Source organism: Canis lupus, chromosome 11 (genome assembly GCF_048164855.1).
Source record: "Canis lupus baileyi chromosome 11, mCanLup2.hap1, whole genome shotgun sequence".
Classification (NCBI taxonomy): Eukaryota; Metazoa; Chordata; class Mammalia; order Carnivora; family Canidae; genus Canis; species Canis lupus.
The window spans coordinates 57545551-57563235 of record NC_132848.1 but is presented as its reverse complement, the minus strand read 5'-3'; the positions used below and the strand labels follow the sequence as shown (position 1 = coordinate 57563235).

Sequence of the window (17685 nt, the reverse complement as noted above, 5' to 3'; positions counted from 1 at the left end):
ATAGTTCTGTGTGCCAGAAAGGTGAAGTAACTTGTTCAGAGTTCCATAGTATATAGCTGAGCTTGTGCCCTTGTAATTGTTGTTATGTTTTTTGATATATCTTGCCAGTTAGCTCTCTCAGAAAAGGGTCACACTTATTTTCAGTTAATTTAACCACACCTTACTAGTATTGGATGATACATTAAAAAAAAAAAAAAACCAACTAACCAATTGAATAGATATAAAACAATGTACTTTTATTCTGTAAAAGTACTTGATAAAGATGATTAATTTAAAAATATAAAGCTGTAAGTTAAATTTTTGTTCATAAAAAAGCCTTTCTTGTTTTTATCATTATAAACTTAAAAGAGAAATTAAGACTCTTGCTAAAAGATATGATATCTGGGAGATTCCTAGAACGAGCCCTCTATCTTTTAAGGCCTGATGACTTTGTTAATTAATTTTGCTTCCAAGTATTTTGTTGTAGATATTTAATCGTACAAAAATCCCACAATTTGGGGAGAGTTTTCTATTAGTCAATGATAATTTTTAAAATTCTCTACTTAAGATGAATGTCTTAAATTCTAAGGGCAGTACCTGTTCATAGTCAAAAACCATGCAGGAGGGTGTAAATTAAAAAATAAAATACTCCCTTACCCTTAGTCCCCATTCAGTAGACACATGAAGGGTTGCAGGATGAGAGGTCCCAAAATGTATCATTTTGGCATAAGATTATTTTGAGTTAAAAGAATAAAACCTAGCAGATGCAAGAAAAACTGTCTGTCTCCCCCATAACTGCCTAATTTTACATTGGAAAGGAGAGCCTGCAACAAGAAGGGAACTATTATCAGAGACTCCCCTTTACCGAAGGAACTCATCTGCATAATAGGACCACTTGTTTTTTCAAACCCCTTATTTTACCTTCCTGCTAATTGTATCCTCAGGCCCAACCCCTCTTAGCTCATATAAGGTCATGCCTCCTTGTCTTTGGAATTTCATGTCTATGTGGATTCTCCAAACCTACGCCTGTTAAATTTGATTTTTTCTTAATTTGATTTTTTCTTGTTAATCTTTCTCGTGTCAGTTTCATTCTAAGTCCAACTAGAAGGACCTTAGAGGAAGGTCTTCCTCTGTGACACACATAGCATTCTGCTATTCCATCTGCCATTTATTTTCCAGCTGTAAGTGCTAGTAACTCTTGGTAAGAATTATTTTATGCAAAAGTCTAACTTCTCTCTTCTTCTTCTTCTTTTTTTTTTTTTTTTTTTTTGTGGTGGAGCTGCGAATTTTTTGGGATTGTGAATATTCTTTTGAAATATGGAGCCCAACTAAATGAACTTCATTTGGCATACTGCTTAAAGTATGAGAAGTTTTCAGTGTTCCGCTACTTTTTGAAGAAAGGTTGCCCATTGGCACCATGGAACCATATTTCTGAATTTATAAGTCATGCAGTTAAAGCACAGATAAAATACAAGGAATGGCTACCATCTCTCCTGCTTGCTGGATTTGACCCACTGAATCTGCTATGCCCTTCATGGTAAGAAATCCTACCATAGCGAAACTTTTCCTTTTTGGGTAAATATACTGCCTTCCATTTTCCCCAGTGTCTTAAGATCCCCATGTTGTTGGCGTGTGTGTGTGTGTGTGTGTGTGTGTGTGTGTTTTGGCATGATGGCTAGGTTGGGGTGAAGAAATTGGGGTCTGCTGATAGTGAGATTAAATCTAAGAGTCCTAAAAAAAGCTGCAAGTTGACTGGAAGGGAGTAGAAAAGGATTATTTGGAAAAGGCTATTTTTTCTAATTCATCTCTCATGCTCTTAAAAATGCCTATGACAAAATGGTTTTAGCTGTTTTGGAAATTTCTGTTGTCCCTTAGTCTACTAGAGTGAATACTCTTGTCCTGTAGCATCTTGTCTGTTTGAACTTGGTCTTCCATTATAAATACTGATTTCTAAAGTAGCTGATGATATTTGAAAGTTGAGTCAGGATTTTTCTTGGGTAGGGAGATGATACTGTTTCTGCCAGCCTCCAGCTTTTGCAGAAGTTTTAAGTGTCTAGATGGGACTGAGAACATATTGTAGCAGTGAAAAAACTCTGCTAGCCTGATAATTCAAGTCAAATGAGAAAATAGAATAAAAGTCTCCAGGAAAATAGAGGACCGTGGGTATTTTATAAAAAAAAAAAAAATGAAACATCTAGATGGCTGCATTTTTGTGCCTCAAACACTACCATTCACTAAAATAATGTTTAGTCAAATACTAGATTTTGCATTTCAGCAGAAAAGTGCTTTGATATCTTGTTACTTGAGTTTTTCATTAGAAAAGAAGTCTTCTTTGGGGTTCATGCAGGCAACATGAGTGTTCTCTACTGGTATGTTTAGTTTGCATTCCTGAGGACTCCATCTTTCATTTGGTGGCTTCTCTATCTTCATATGATGAGCAGGTCTGTATTTGGCAGGATCCCACTATCTCACCTTTTTATTACACCTGCCAATATATGGAATTCAGGAATTTTTACTAAGCAGAGGTTTTATGCTTAGGGTTATCATCCCTTATGATATTGAATGTTTCAGATACGTCGTTTGTAAGGAAAAACAGCTTTCTGGTAGGTTGAGGAACATAAAAATAAAAGCAAAGTTTGGAAACCTATTCTGATTCCCATTTTACTTTTTGTTTGTACCTTACAACAGATTGAGTACTTGATTGTATTTATTCCTTTTCCCACTAGCTGATTAATACGTAGTTGTCAGATACTCATTGTTGCAATTCTCTCTAAATCTTTTCAATAAAAGTTCGTAGAAATCCATTGTATTTTTTAGATAATTGAATGAAATATAAAGATTATTGACAGTTCATTGAGGAGTCACTGATCTTTAAAAGTTATTTGTATATGCTTATTTGTCTTAAACCCCTTTACATGTGCATGTGGGTGCATGTGCGCACACACACACCACTGAGATAGAAATACTTGCTAAGGACTGCCATATCTAGGTAATAAAGTTATGTAAATACCCTTAACTATTAGCTTAGTGAATTTTATGGTTGTGTCAGTTGCCACTCACCATTCTAGGATTTACTCCCCAACTGCTGCTATAAATCCAGGCCAGCATGTGGGGTAGCTGTGGACAGTCCTGACAGTGTGTCCCTGTTTCTCTGTCACCCAGCTTGGTGCTTGTCCTCAGGGCACACACTCTCTTCTCATCAATACTCTTTGTGTTTCTCACTGAAGCTACTAACTGGACTCTGTTACTGGTTCATTACTTTTAGCCTTCACACTTGCTTCTGGTTTCTGGTTTATTTCTTTCTTTAACCAGCACTTAGAATACTGCCTGACACAGTAGGTCCTATTTTAAGTTTGTTACTGTATTAACTCTTTAATATAAAATACATTAGATACTGTTATCCTGGGCACCCCGGGTGGCTCAGCGGTTTAGCACAGCCTTTGGCCCAGGGTGTGATCCTGGGGACCCGGGATTGAGTCCCGCATCGGGCTCCCTGCATGGAGCCTGCTTCTCCCTCTGCCTGTGTCTGTGCCTCTCTCTCTCTGTCTCTCATGAATAAATACATAAAATGTTAAAAAAAAAAAAAAAAGATACTGTTATCCTTATTTTAGAGAGAAGGTAATTGAAGCCCAGAGTGTTTAACATACTTGCTCAAGCTCACACAGCTAGTTAGTAGTAGAGCTTAGGTTTGAACCTAGGCTGACCTGTAGTGTGACTCAAGTCTGTCTAACTACTGTGCTGTACTGCTTTAGTCCTATATGTCCACATGGATACTGTAGTTAACATCACCTAATTTCAGCTACCTTACTCCCTTGCTTATCCTTGGGGGGCTGGATATGTGCCAACTTTTCTTGCTTCTTCCTATTCCTAAATTAGGAAGAACCTGTGCAGGGAAAAAAATTATACCTTGTCTCTTTTCCTTTCCTCCTCAGCCGACCACGTGGACTGCTGGAAGGAGAGGAAATTATTTAGCTTTATTCTACTGGAAGGCTTTGTAAAATATACTCTTCCATCCCCAGTCCTGATACAGGACTCTCCCTCTCTCCATGTGAAAAGTCTGTTTAAGAATTTGTCTATTATATGGGGTACCAGGGTGGCTTAGTTGGTTAAGTGCCCTACTCTTGATGTAGGCTCAGTTCATTATCTCAGGGCCACGATCTCAGAGTCGTGAGTTGGAATCCCGCTTTGGACTCTGGGGACTCCGTGCTAGGTGTGGAGCCTGCTTAAGATCCCCTCTCTCCCTCTCCCTCTGCCATCCACACTCTCCCCCCCCCCCCCAGGTGGTGTTCTCTTTCTCTCTAAAAGAAAAAAAAAGAATTTTTGTGTTATATTTATTGTTACATTTCTTTTTTAAAAAAAAATTTTTTTATTGGAGTTCAATTTGGCAACATATAGCATAACACCCAGTGCTCATTCTGCCAAGTGCCCCCCTCAGTGCTATTGTTATATTTCTGTGTGCAGTATTCGTTGAGTGTGTTAGGGTAGAAAAGAGTTGAGAACCAGTAAACTACAAATTATTTTGAAGTAAATTGTAAAACATTCAGCTATCTCAACTGAGAATGCCAGTTGCATATATTTTACTCCAAAGAAATAACTTTAGTCACTTTGTATTCATTAGAAAAATACAATGGAAAATTTCACTTTAGCAATGAAAATGCTTAATGTGGTCAAAGTTTTGTTCACTGATCTTTTATTGAATGGATAAAGCTAGTGTTTACGCTGAATATGATAAATGTTTTACTTTCTTTGATCAAATTTACATTCAAAGAGCTGTTACAAGAAAAATTCTCCCATAAAAATTCCAATATGTTGTTAAAGTGGATTTTGGTTGTATCTTATTTATATCACATGTAAGTCTGTTGCTTAATCTTTGTCATGTAAATTATAAATGTCTTCCTAGTATTCCTCGCCTTAAACAGTTTTAAAAAATGTATCAGGCTGAATAATTGCCTGTCACAATATAATCTACAGAGTTGAAATATTTTTCAACTTTTAAATGCAGGACTAGGTATGCCCCCCCACCCCTGCCCAAACGTAATAGGTGAATAATAAAAAGTAAATGTCATCTGTGCATTTAGTTGATTAACTGTCACTCGTTTATGATTGTACAACTACTTTGTACAATGTAATGGTCAATGTAGTACAGTAACAATACATTTTTAGTGGCATTATCAGCATGGGTAGAATAACTCACCATTATATTAACTAAAGCTGTATAAGCAGATTTATTTCTCATATGTGTGTTTAGATAACTGCATAAAAATGACTTTGTGTTTGGTCACAGTGAGACTTAAAGCACACTTACGCAGAAAAATGAAACCATTAAAAAAGAATAAGGAGCCAGAATTAAGTAACCTTTGGTGCAGGGTGCTAGGAAGGCAAAGAGATTGTTTGCCTTTGAGTATATTTTATCATTTTATTTATTCTCAGGATTTCCTGATAAGTTGTGATTTCACTGAAAGCTTCCCAAGAAGTAAAATGTTTACCAAAAGCTTTTATGCTATATACTTAAAGCTCTTTCTTATATATGTTTGCATATTGGAGAATTAAGTATTTGAGAAATAATTTTCATCCTCTTTAATCAGTCATTTCTAGGATAGTTTGACTCTGAATTACAAGAAGTGAGTTACTTTGAGATGACAAGTTGAGAGTATTACTCAATTTCTTTCCTTTCTTTCTATTTTCTTTACCCCTTTCTTTAGTCCTTACCAGTAATGTCTTCCAAACAGCCTTCGAAAGAATTTCTGAAATAATTACCAGAGGCCCTATTCTATTTTTCTTCAAACAATGTGATATATGGTAGGGGAATATCTAGTTGAGTACAAGATGGGTAATCTTTTTAGGATTTGGAGTTCCCTTTAAGATGGGTAATCTTGTTAGGTTTTAGAGTTCCCTTTAACTTCATGTGTACGATGTTTTAAGCCCAATCAAAAATACAATACTGAATATTTCAGACCCAGTTCTAGTAATATCAAATATTACTACAGTACAAGATGGGTAATCTTTTTAGGATTTGGAGTTCCCTTTAAGATGGGTAATCTTGTTAGGTTTTAGAGTTCCCTTTAACTTCATGTGTACGATGTTTTAAGCCCAATCAAAAATACAATACTGAATATTTCAGACCCAGTTCTAGTAATATCAAATATTTGTGTAATGTTTTTGTTTTAAAAGTATGTTTACTATATTGTTTCATATTATTTTCACAAATAGTCCCCTGAAATAGGCAAGTTAAATATTATTCTCATTTTCGAGACCTTGATCTAGGGCTTAAAGAATTTAGGCAGCATGTCTGTAAGTAGTAGAGGTACTATTAAGAACCAGAACTTTTCTTAGACCAATGCCCTGGGTTCAAGGGCTTATAAAATTTGGGGGAGTCTCTTTTGGCTAGATTGGTAGGAAAATTTGATATTATTTTGAAAAAATAGAGGGAGAACTGTTTGTCTTGAACACCTTTTAGTATTTAAAGTCAAAACTTATTCTGGTACATCTTTTAGAACTGAGTCTATAGTGGGGAAGGTTCCTACAATGGCACAGTTGTACATCCCTGGGAATTGGACAGAAACAAGCCATCTCTCCCATATGCTAAATTTAGGGGTAACTGGGTGTTTGGCCTTTATCCTTTTGGGGCTGATAAATTGTGTGTCTGTGAAGATGACCAGTCTAGGTTCAGCAAGATGGTTCAAGTGGGAGAAGATAATGGCAAATCCACTGATGACACTGGTGCTGAATCTATTTTTCTTAGCACTGTTGTCCTCTGCAAGAGAAGAGATTCTCTGATTATCTACTGCACAGCTGTACACAGAATCAATTCATTTTCTTGTAGGAACCTGTAGATGATTATTCATATCCATTCAACTTGCCTCCAGTTACACAGATATTTTCTATGCCCCAGTTTTCGCTCTTCCTTCTATACTGCAATGTTGTAAGAATAGTTATGTGGTGTTTGTTTTCAGGATGAACCCTTTTGTGTTTAACAATGTGTTACCATCTTGCCAATACAGGATTGACTCAGTCAGTGATGATACCCTTATCTTCACTTTGGAGTTTACCAACTGGAGGAGGCTTCCTCCAACTATTGAAAAGATGCTCTCCACTCGTGCCTCAAGCTCTTCTTGGGCTCTGCAGCAACATATTGGTAAGAAAGTACAATTTTAAACACGTTTCACTACTTTTTTCTTCTTCTCTAGCTATAATTTTCAGTGATCAGAATCATTGGAGAATGTATATTAAATTGGGCATCATTTGCATTTTCTTTATGTGGGGAAAGAAAGGGCTGTGGTAGTGGTGGTGGGGGATCACAGTGATTTTCTTCAACAAAAGTCATATCAGGTTTGTTAAGTTTAGTCTAAGGAATGTATAATGAAAAACAATTATTTACTGATATTTTTATTTAATGGTATAATTTTATTTCTAGTAAGGATTATGTAAACAAAAGTGAGTCCTAATAATGTTGTTAGTAAATATTTAGTTTGTGATCAGAAAAATGCTAAACTTAATTTTCCTTTTAGGAGTGTGTGTGGATTTGTGTTCTCTCCTTAATAATTTATCAACTCTAAAAGAAAGTATTACCATCTTTTATTTATACCTGTTCTTACTGAATGCATGTCAGTGTGTTAGTGTAACTATCAAGGTGAGCTTGGTGAAAATTCTGTGAATTGATTGATACTTTAAATGACTGTTTTAAAACAAATTCTCAACTTACTCTCACTAAATTTTTTTAAGCTAGTTTAAAAAAAAGGATACAATAGAAGATTTTATACAAGGAAACCAGTTTATACAAGGAAACCAGTTTAAACTAAACCTCATATACTGCAAAGTATTCCTATTCACTTATTCAGATTTATTTTACTTTAACTATATTTTGTTAACTAGATTATATGTAGTAAGTTAGGAAAATTATTTCTTCACTGCTATTTTTGCATGAAATGTAGCTCTTCATAAAACACGTTGAATAGGTTTTTAACAAGTGAACTTATGCATATGTAGAAATGTGTCTTGTAATTTCTTGGAAAATTACATTTAAGTAAATTTTCTCAATCAAAAAACAGACATTCAGGAAAATATGCTCTTGAACTGAGGTGTATTCAGACTCTTAGAGAGTTTTCTATTGAAGAAAAAAAGTAATCTGTTTGGAGCCTGAGTCTTTTCATATATAATTTCTTTAATAATGTTGGAAAACTCACTAGCATTTAATTATTATTATTTTTTTAAAGATTTTATTTATTTATTCATGAGAGACACAGAGAGAGAGGCAGAGACACAGGCAGAGGGAGAAGCAGGCTCATGCAGGAAGCCCAATGTGGAACTCGATCCTGGGACTCCAGGATCACACTCTGGGCTGAAGGCAGGTGCTAAACTGCTGAGCCACCCAGGGATCCTCCTAGCATTTAATTCTTAATGTTGAGAATTGCATCTTCTTTAACTAATTATGTATCTGAAATAGTAGAGAACAAGTATCTATTCAAAATAGACTATAGGACAATGAATTTGGGAACAAAAGTCAGATGAGGGAGCATATGCCAAATGGGAAAATTATTGCAGTGTATCAATTAATAAAGATATGTGACTATTTACTCTGAAGACTTTAACATATGGCAGGTGTGTCCAGATGAAGGTAAAAATTGTACATGAGTACATTACCCTGCAGTAGACTAAATCCATCAAGGGCTTCTTATTTAATTAGGTACTAGGTAGAATTTGTATAGGATAATAATCATCATCTCTTAAGAGGATTTTATTTTGGCTCCAGCTTTGCAAAAGTCTTTGTCAGAGGTGCTAATATAGCTAATGCTTTTCTGGCCTGTTTCTCTAGCCAAGACCTCTTTTCTTGGTTCCATTCCCATATACCCAACTGCCTTTTGTACATCTCCATTTGGTATCCCATATTTTGATATACCCAAAATTTGAACTTGTCATTTTTTCCTACTATTCCTGCTGTTCCTTCTGTATCCTGGTTCGGGAAGTGGAATGGTTTTGGGAGTGTTATTGAACCAGAGTGTGAGTTATTCTTGGCAGCTTTTTGTTACTTGTTTTATTAATAGCAATGATGCTCAACAGGAGTGATTTTGCCCCTGATATTTGACAATGGTTGCCAGTAGTTTTTGGTTATCACAACTGGTAAGGGGGCTTTTGCCATTTAGAGGGTAGAGGCAACGGATGCTGGTAAACATGCCACAATGTGCAGGACAGCCCACCATGACAAAGAATTTTCTGGCCTTAAGTGTCAGTAGTGCTGAATTTGAGGAACTCTGATCTACATCATCTCTTGGGTTGTCTGGTTTTAGGAAGGCCTATTAATTCATATTATGGAAAGCCTTTTTTAAAAAAAAAAGTTTTATTTACTCATTCATGAGAGACACAGAGAGAGAGAGAGAGAGAGGCAGAGACACAGGGTGAGGGAGAAGCAGGCTCCATGCAGGGAGCATGACGTGAGACTTGATCCCAGGTCTCCAGGATCACGCCCTGGGCTGAAGGCAATGCTAAACTGCTGGGCCACTGCTGGGCCACCGGGGCTGCCCCATGGCCTTTTAACTCTGTTCTAATTGCAAACTGCTTAGGAAAAGCTTGCTTTCTTCTTCCTAGTTATATTGATCTTTCAAGATATACTTAATTGATTCCTCTTCTGGAATCAAAAGACAATGGGAGCCATTACAATGTTGGATTTTAAGTAAGGCTGAGGAAAAGATCTGCGCATCTACTTAGTTGTCTGAATTTCCAATAAGATTATGCGTCTCTTCCTTTTTGTAGTTTAAGGCTCTCTCTCGATACACCCAGCTTTCCTTTTTTTCTTCAGTTTTCAGGACACTCCATTTCTTTTTTCTTTTTTTCAAGTAGGCTCCATGCCCAGAATGGACCCCAACATGGGGCTTGAACTCACAGCCCTGAGATCAAGACCTTAGCTGAGACTGAGTCGAACACTTAACCAACTAAGCCACCCAGGCACCCTGACACTCTGTTTCTGTATATTGGTTATCTTTATTTGAATCTTGAGCTGCAGGATTTCTGATGAGCAGAAGCATGGCCAAGGTTTAACACCAAAGAGAGTGAGCCCAAAAGAACAACTCTTTGACTACCTCTCAAATATATGACAGTCTTGCTTTTATCTACTTTCTCCAATAACTTATCATAGGAGTAGAAACTACTTTGTCAATATATTTCTTTAAATTTTTTGGAAAAGATACTTCTTGCATTCTACAACTATTAGCAAGCCCCAAGATAATTTTAGATGTGTAGCTCCTTAGGTATACCAGTGTCTATTCCAAGGAAAGAATTTTCTCCATTTTTTAAGTCCCTTTTCAAGACTTGGAGATGCTATGTATGGTCGAAATTCTCATTTCCTTACCTTTTTCTGCTGTAAGGAAATAGTAGCTTGCTTTGGTAGTTTATAAGTAAAAAAGACAGCTAGTCCCTTGCTGCTCATCTTTTAATAATGAAGTCAGATTTGTCTTCAAAAAGTTGTTTTGCATCAGAAAGGAAATGTATACCAGGTAAAATTTACTGAATGTTTGCAGCTTTAATGACAATTTTTTAAAATCATGTGTATTATATATACACCTCTTAGAAACATCATTTTAACCATATAGTAGTAGACTTCTTAAAAAATTCGCCAATGCCCGGTCAGCTGTCCAAGATAAAGTAAGTCTAAGTAATTAAATTCTTAGGGATAAAAGCTCTTGGCTTTAGTTCATCCCCCCTTTAATGATCAAATATGTACAATTTTATCCAAAGTATTACATGAATCTAGATTCTACAAAGGATCTAAAAGGTCCCCAGGAAACTCTCTTTATTCATTTCAGTGTTCTTCTGCTTTGTTCTAAAAAGGATTTAAAGTCGTTTATACATGTAGATTATCACAAAATAGTAAAACAGAAGTTAAAAGTGGAAGCAAAAGAAAAATGAAAAGTGAAGGTGGAGATGGATATAAAATGAAGTCAGGGAAAGCATGTAGCATGGTAATCTGAAACTTGTCTCTGGACAGGCTGTATGTTTGGCTCTGACTATACTCTCTAGTCATTGACACTAGGTTACAGAGTTCATAATATAAAACAAACTTATTGTTCAGAGGTATAGATACTCTTGGATATTGTCTAGACAATATCTTGACAGCCATGGTTTCTTGGGACTTGACTTTACCAGTTTTCAATGTGGGCTCTTGCTATTGTACCAAACTATAATTCAGTAACAGTAGTTCTTAAGAGATCAGTACTTATCATCTAGGTATTGAGATGTCTGTTGCTCTGACTTGACCAGGCCTGGATTTATAATATATGGAGGAGTGGATGACCTATATGTACTTTTTCAGTTCTCTCTAAATATTCTATCTTCCAACTCAATTTCTTAAAAAAATGTTATTTATTTAGTCTCTACACCCTGTATGGGGCTTGAACTCATGACCCCAAGATCAAGAGTCACAGGCTCTTCTGACTGAATGAACCAGCCAGGCACTTCTCAACTCAATTTTTAATAGTAGTAGTTAGTAATGAATAAAAAATTATGCTGCCTAAGAAGTATCAGAGTACAGCTATTTTGTATTGCAGGTTGACTTGAGAACATATTTTTAAGAGATAGTCGAGCTTCAAAGTAAAAGCAAAACAAAAATGGAAAATAAAGGTTGATTTGTGATAGGTTAAGTGTTCTATTTGTGAAACCCAAAGAACATTATGAGGATTCTTTGCTAAATACGGTAGGCTGAGCAAGTGTCCATAACCAGAGTTTCCTTTGAAATTTTGAGCAGTGCTCGTAGTTTGGAGCAATGCTCCTTCCTCATGTACTCTTCATGATAAACCACTATAATAAGTATACCAAACTGACTATATGTAGCATCTTATTTTAAGAGATTGTTATATTTACAGTTAAAAAATTGAAGAATAACCACCAGAAACAATTTTTTTTTTAGCAGTAGTTGATCTATATAATCCTTTCTGGTAATAATTTCCCCCCCAGCTTTATTGAGATATAATTGGCATATAACATTGGTAAGTTCGAAGTATACCTTTATGGTAATAATTAGCTAGCATTCCAGTTGTCTACTCAAGCCATTTCTAGTTTAAGGTGTAATAAAATGTATCCAGTTTTAAAAGAACATTTTTCTGTTATCTATAGCAAGAATATGTATCTTGTGCAAAAGGTGAATCTTGTATCTTAAAGATACATCTTTTAAGATGTATCTTTTTTTTTAAGTTTACTTATTTATTTACTTTTAGTTGTGTGTACACCCAACATGGAGCTTGAACTCCTGACTCTGCACTACTGACTGAGCCAGCCAGATGCCCCTCAGGATGTATCTTCTGTATCATTAAGTTACTTGTTAAAAAGATGGGAGGTGGGATCCCTGGGTGGCGCAGCGGTTTAGCGCCTGCCTTTGGCCCAGGGCGCGATCCTGGAGACCTGGGATCGAATCCCACATCAGGCTCCCGGTGCATGGAGCCTGCTTCTCCCTCTGCCTATGTCTCTGCCTCTTTCTCTCTCTGTGTGTGACTATCATAAATAAATGAAAAAAAAAAAAAAGATGGGAGGTGTGGCACAACACATTTCAGGCTAATGGGGAGTTTACTCCTCTGCTACTTTGACTCTTATGGTAATGATATGGTTCGGGTTTTGCATGGACATAAGGCCAAGTAAAATGGTTAAAGATTTGAGCTCTGGAATTAAATAGACACACCTCCACTACTTTCTAACTATAGAAAAGTTACTTATATCTCTGGTTTCTTCAATTAAAAGAAGGGATAATAATAATAGAACCTGCCTCACATAATTTTTACAACAGATTTTGTCATTGTGGCAGAGACAGATCTCAGTTAACAGAGTTCTGATTCATTTTCCTCTTCCTTGAAACACAGGAAGACTGAATTTTCCAGCCTCGATTATCCAGTGAATGGTGTTAAGTGGTCAAAGGTCATTGGGTGAGCTCTCTATGCTCTCACTTCTCTTGCTGAGGAAATGTGAAAGCCACATTGGAGATGGTAGTGACACAAGGTGGAAGTAACCTGAAATACTTACTTGTCATTTCCGGCACCTACGCTGGAGCGTCACCTGGCCCCAGGAGGATTTTGCTTGAGAAAGAAATAAACCTTTGTTGTGTTAAGATACTGGTTTTAGGATTCATATGCTATCACAGTACAACATAGCGTGTAACCCAGTTTACCATAACTAAGTCTTATTTGAGTCCATGCCCAAGAAAAGGTCAATAAAAGCTACAAATCATGTGGTAGTGTACTTGGTAATGAGTATTTATACAAATGCTGTGTGGTGGAATAGTTAACCAAAACTCACCTGCTGCTTATTTTATATACTTACTTGCAAAACCCCAACTTGCATTTTTCTGATAAGATGTTCAGTAAATTGAAAGGTCTCTAAATTTGGTAGGAATCAGGAACGTATGTGGAGTACAGAGTTGCCCTTTCGAAACTACAGGAAAAATGGTGTATTGTGTCTAGTCACAGGGGCTGTGCTCATAGAATCATAGCTCAGTATTTGGTGAGACTCAGAAGCCACTATTCACAGTGGTTTTTAACTCTAGAGGCATTTCCTCTGGTTTGAGGCATTATCACCAAGAACCCCAACAGTAATTGCCTATCATCTTGAAAAATTAAACATGTGATCTTCTGTTTATAGAAACTTGACCTCCAAGATTCCAGCCCTATTATTGGCCTTCATAACTAGCAGGATCATGCCTTGATTAACAGTGTCCTATAGCCTGCCCTTATTGTTAGATTTAAGAGCCAGACTTAGTTTTGGGTTTTTTTTTTTAAATGAGAAATTTATAGTTTAACTTAAAATTTTAACAAGATTCCATCTGCCCATATATAATTTTAGCTTCACACAGCCTCTTAGAATCCAAGTGTAGCTTCACATAGCTTCTTACTAATGCATGTGGCTGTGTGTGTGTGTGTGTGTGTGTGTGTGTGTGTGTGTGGTGAGGGAAATTCTTAACTAAATTAGATACTAATGGGTTGTAGCCATAGTTGCTGAAACATTTTGCCATTAAAACTGTTTTGATGTTGTCAGTAGTCTGTTGGTAAGCTAAGAGAGGAGAAAATATTGCCCTAGAGCAATTAAAACAGAATTTTTAAAAGCATTCAAATATCAGATCACCAATATTATTTGAAAGACCATCTTACTACTCCTAGATATGTACTGCATTGGATTTGTGTGCAGGTAGACCCTGGGGACAGGGATGTCCCAATTAAAACAAACAAAAAATTTTCTAGATGCAAAATATCTATTTTAAGGTAGAAAGGCAATTAGAATAGAAGCTTTAGCTCTTGATAGCTTATTCATTTGAGAACTTTTAATCACTCAATCTGTAATTTTAGTTAGTTCCAAATATGGATCATAGGCAGAAATCTTCAGTGAAGAGAAGCTATCATGTATTTCTATGGGCGGACTTTTACAAATCTTGCTGTTTATATCCATTAATTCCCTGGTGAGTGGATTCTTTAATTACATGTCAGCTGTGTATTAGGCAAAATGAATGAAGAAATAAAGTGAGCATAGTTCTTTTAGTACAATGGCCAAAGGGAATGATGCAAAGTCATGGCAGAGAGGCTTGAACATATTTTACAGATTAAGGGATCTCAGTTTGTAAAAACAACATTAAAGATTTGGTTAGATAAAAATGATTATTTATGTAATCCACAAAGCCAGAGAGAGATGGGATTAGCCTCAAATAGGCCATTTCTTTGAGAAGAAGAGAGATGAAGATGGAGTGATTAGAGATAAGTTTGTAGTTGGAGAACTAGGCCCTCAGAGAGAGAGAGTGCCCCAAAGACCTCCTATTTCACTTTGAAGATTTAAGAATCAAATCTATTTTGATTGCTCTGGCTAAACCGCTGAGCCACCGGGGCTGCCCTCATGTCCATTTTATAGATAGATGAGGCATTATGCCCATGTTACAGAGGAAGAACTCAAGGTCAAAGTACTTAAATGACTTGTCCAAGGTCATACAACTTGTTAATAGTGGCTTCTCAACTCCACACAGATTTTTTTACCCTATGGTGCTCTTTCCTTTCATTCTGTTTATTGTTGTTCTACTGGTCATTCTCCATGTTTTGATTTCCTGCCCTAATCTTTCATTTATTTTTCAGAACCCTCAGGAAATTGCTTTCTGTATGTTGTTTAGAGGTTTTGGCTGTAATCAGTACGAGAGAGAGAGAGAGACTGTACTAGTAAATTAAGAAAGATTAGGAACAAAGGACAACCAGAAAGACAATATATTAATGTTAGAAATATAAATTGTACTAGATACCCCAGAAGTCAAATGAATACATTTGATATGGAAAGCCATGCAGAAGAACCATCAAAATATGGTCTAGGCAGATGGATCATTTGAATATTGGCATCAGGGCAGGCTAGAGATGATTGATTGTGGAAAACATAGATAGTGGGTCTGTATGATCTAGTTCAGTGCTATAGGAAAGTTGGCATTAATGAGCATAATGAATTAAGAATTGTAGGGTTTAGTTTTATCATTTTTCATCTTAATGAAACTTCATGTAACATGTAGCCTTCTATTTTGATTGCTCTGTCAGTACATACAATAAAATGAACAAAACTGAAGAATTCCGTATAGGAATGAAAAGTTAAAGGTTGCTTGTCTGCTAATAGGTCTATAGATAAGCTAGGTTTAACATGCTAAATTGAATATGATTGGGTCAGAAAAGTGACTTTAAATTATAGCATGATTTCAGACATGATTTTCTAGGCTACCAATCAGTGCCATAATCCCAAGGAGACAGAGATATATTTAACAGATTAAAATCTGGTTTTAACAGGTTTTCATTAAGTACGTTTTTATATACATAAAACTTCTGGGCTATTTCATATTATAAATTCAAGTCATGGCTTGATCTTTCAGCCTCGTGGCAACACATCTGGAAATACTATGCATCAGTGAAACTTTCATAGGAATTTTGTGAGCTTTAAAATACTGCATATATGATTATAAAGTTCCATAAAGGGAACTTTATGATCATATATGATTATAAACTTTATAATGCCAGTATTCACTGGCATATTAAACTAAGATGGCACTGAGGGGTATATTATTGTCTATGTTAATAATCTACAAATGAAAGACTCCCTTCAGTTCAAGTGAATATAGTTCTTCCCTCTAACTGTTCATGATGCCATTGAGCTACTGTGCTCACAGGAGAAAAACCAAAATGGCACAATTAAAATTGTAACCAATGTCAACAAGTAACTATACTCCTTTTTTGGGGGGTATTATGAAATGGAAAGATCTTCTGAAACTTAGAATGGTTCCAGTGGCTTAGAAGATGTTAGAGAATTATTTGGGGCTTTTCACACTTGAAGGGATCCTAGACTTTGAGTTAAATCGTTTAGATTTAAAATCAGCTTTATTGTTGATGTACAGTGTCAACATGGGCAAGTTACTTAAACTTTTCATAGCAAGTGTGGCTTGACCACAAGATGACTAAATAGCCTCATATTATATATATATATATATATATATATATATATATATATATATATAAATGGCTTGCTTAGTTTTAATGATGGTGCTACAATGGTGTAGTCAGATAGCCTGGAAAAGCTTGTTGGCACTGCAGGAGGCTGTGGGGCAGCCAGAGGAGTTTGTAAGTCAGTGTCATCTGGCAAGTCAGAGATGCTGGAGAGGCATTAGGAATCCTTTCACCTCAAGTGGGCCTCTCTCTTCTGGGTTGTACAGCCATCCTTTATCTTCCTTCTGAGTGTGTACTAATTATCTGTTAACAAGAAAGCAGAATGAAGAGATTTCAACTGAACAAGATGCACAAACTGTAACTGAATATAAGTAAAAATTCTTTTAACCAACCTCAGTGTAACTCACCTACTCCAATTTTGTCACTTCCTCTGTCAATCCCATCTGACCATGCCTGTGGTGTGCTTAGTGTTTGCAGCTGATAGGATACTTTCTAGTATGCTGACATACTTGTGTTCCTACCAGCTGAGTTGTGTGCTTACTAAGAATCAGCTATACTTGTTTCTAAAGCTTTTATGACATTTGTGCATACCCAGTGACATTAGGACCAATTATTGTTCCTGGTCTCACTGGGTAAGAAGGCTTCTTTATTACTTAATAGTTCAACATAGGTAACCTACTCATTGAAGTTGAACCCACTTACTCATTTGGGAAACTGGGCGTTTGTAGTTTGGGCAAGCTTTTTCTATGCATTCTTGCTTATCTCTGTGTTGCTCCCCCTACCTGTGTATCTTAGAAGTGAGAAAAGAATTCTTTAAGTTTGCAGGATAGGGTAAAATTTAAACAAGATATAGATATGGAAACACTGCAAATAAATGTTTTTGTAGATGCTACAGTCTTAATATTTATAATGGGGAGTCCATGAGTCATGATTTGAGAAAATTCTCAGGTTTTCTTAGATTGAGGTTTATGTACAAAATCCTAGAACTAAAAAAAAAAAAAAAAAAATCCTAGAACTCCTTTGCTTTTCTTATTTGGCATTTTGAAAAACTATGGTTTGAGGAGTTTCTCACACTCCTACTAAATTAAACTTAAGCCAATATGCTTAAACAAAAATGTTAGATTTCTTAGACTAATAAAAAACTAGATTTGATTCACATAAAACCAATAGTTGTTTTTAGTACTCTCAGTTTCTGTGGACATCAGCTTCTTTTGTTAATGCTTCTCATCTTAGAAAATGAAATAATAGCTTATGATTCTTAATAAAGTACATCTGTATTGTC

General features: G+C 36.0%; 1 protein-coding gene across 7 annotated transcripts in view; it reads left to right on the top strand.

Moving 5' to 3' along the window:
• Nucleotides 1–17685, top strand: part of ASB3 (ankyrin repeat and SOCS box containing 3) — a 111147-nt gene that overhangs the window by 84472 nt on the left and 8990 nt on the right. For 5 of the 7 annotated variants that reach the window (XM_072768347.1, XM_072768345.1, XM_072768341.1 and 2 more), the window contains 2 exons: nucleotides 1259–1516; nucleotides 6981–7114. In XM_072768347.1, coding sequence (XP_072624448.1) covers nucleotides 1259–1516; nucleotides 6981–7114 — 392 coding nt within the window. Of the gene's footprint in view, nucleotides 1–1258; nucleotides 1517–6980; nucleotides 7115–12818; nucleotides 12882–17685 lie in introns of all 7 variants that reach the window. The other 2 variants (XM_072768344.1, XM_072768346.1) reach the window with 2 other exon arrangements.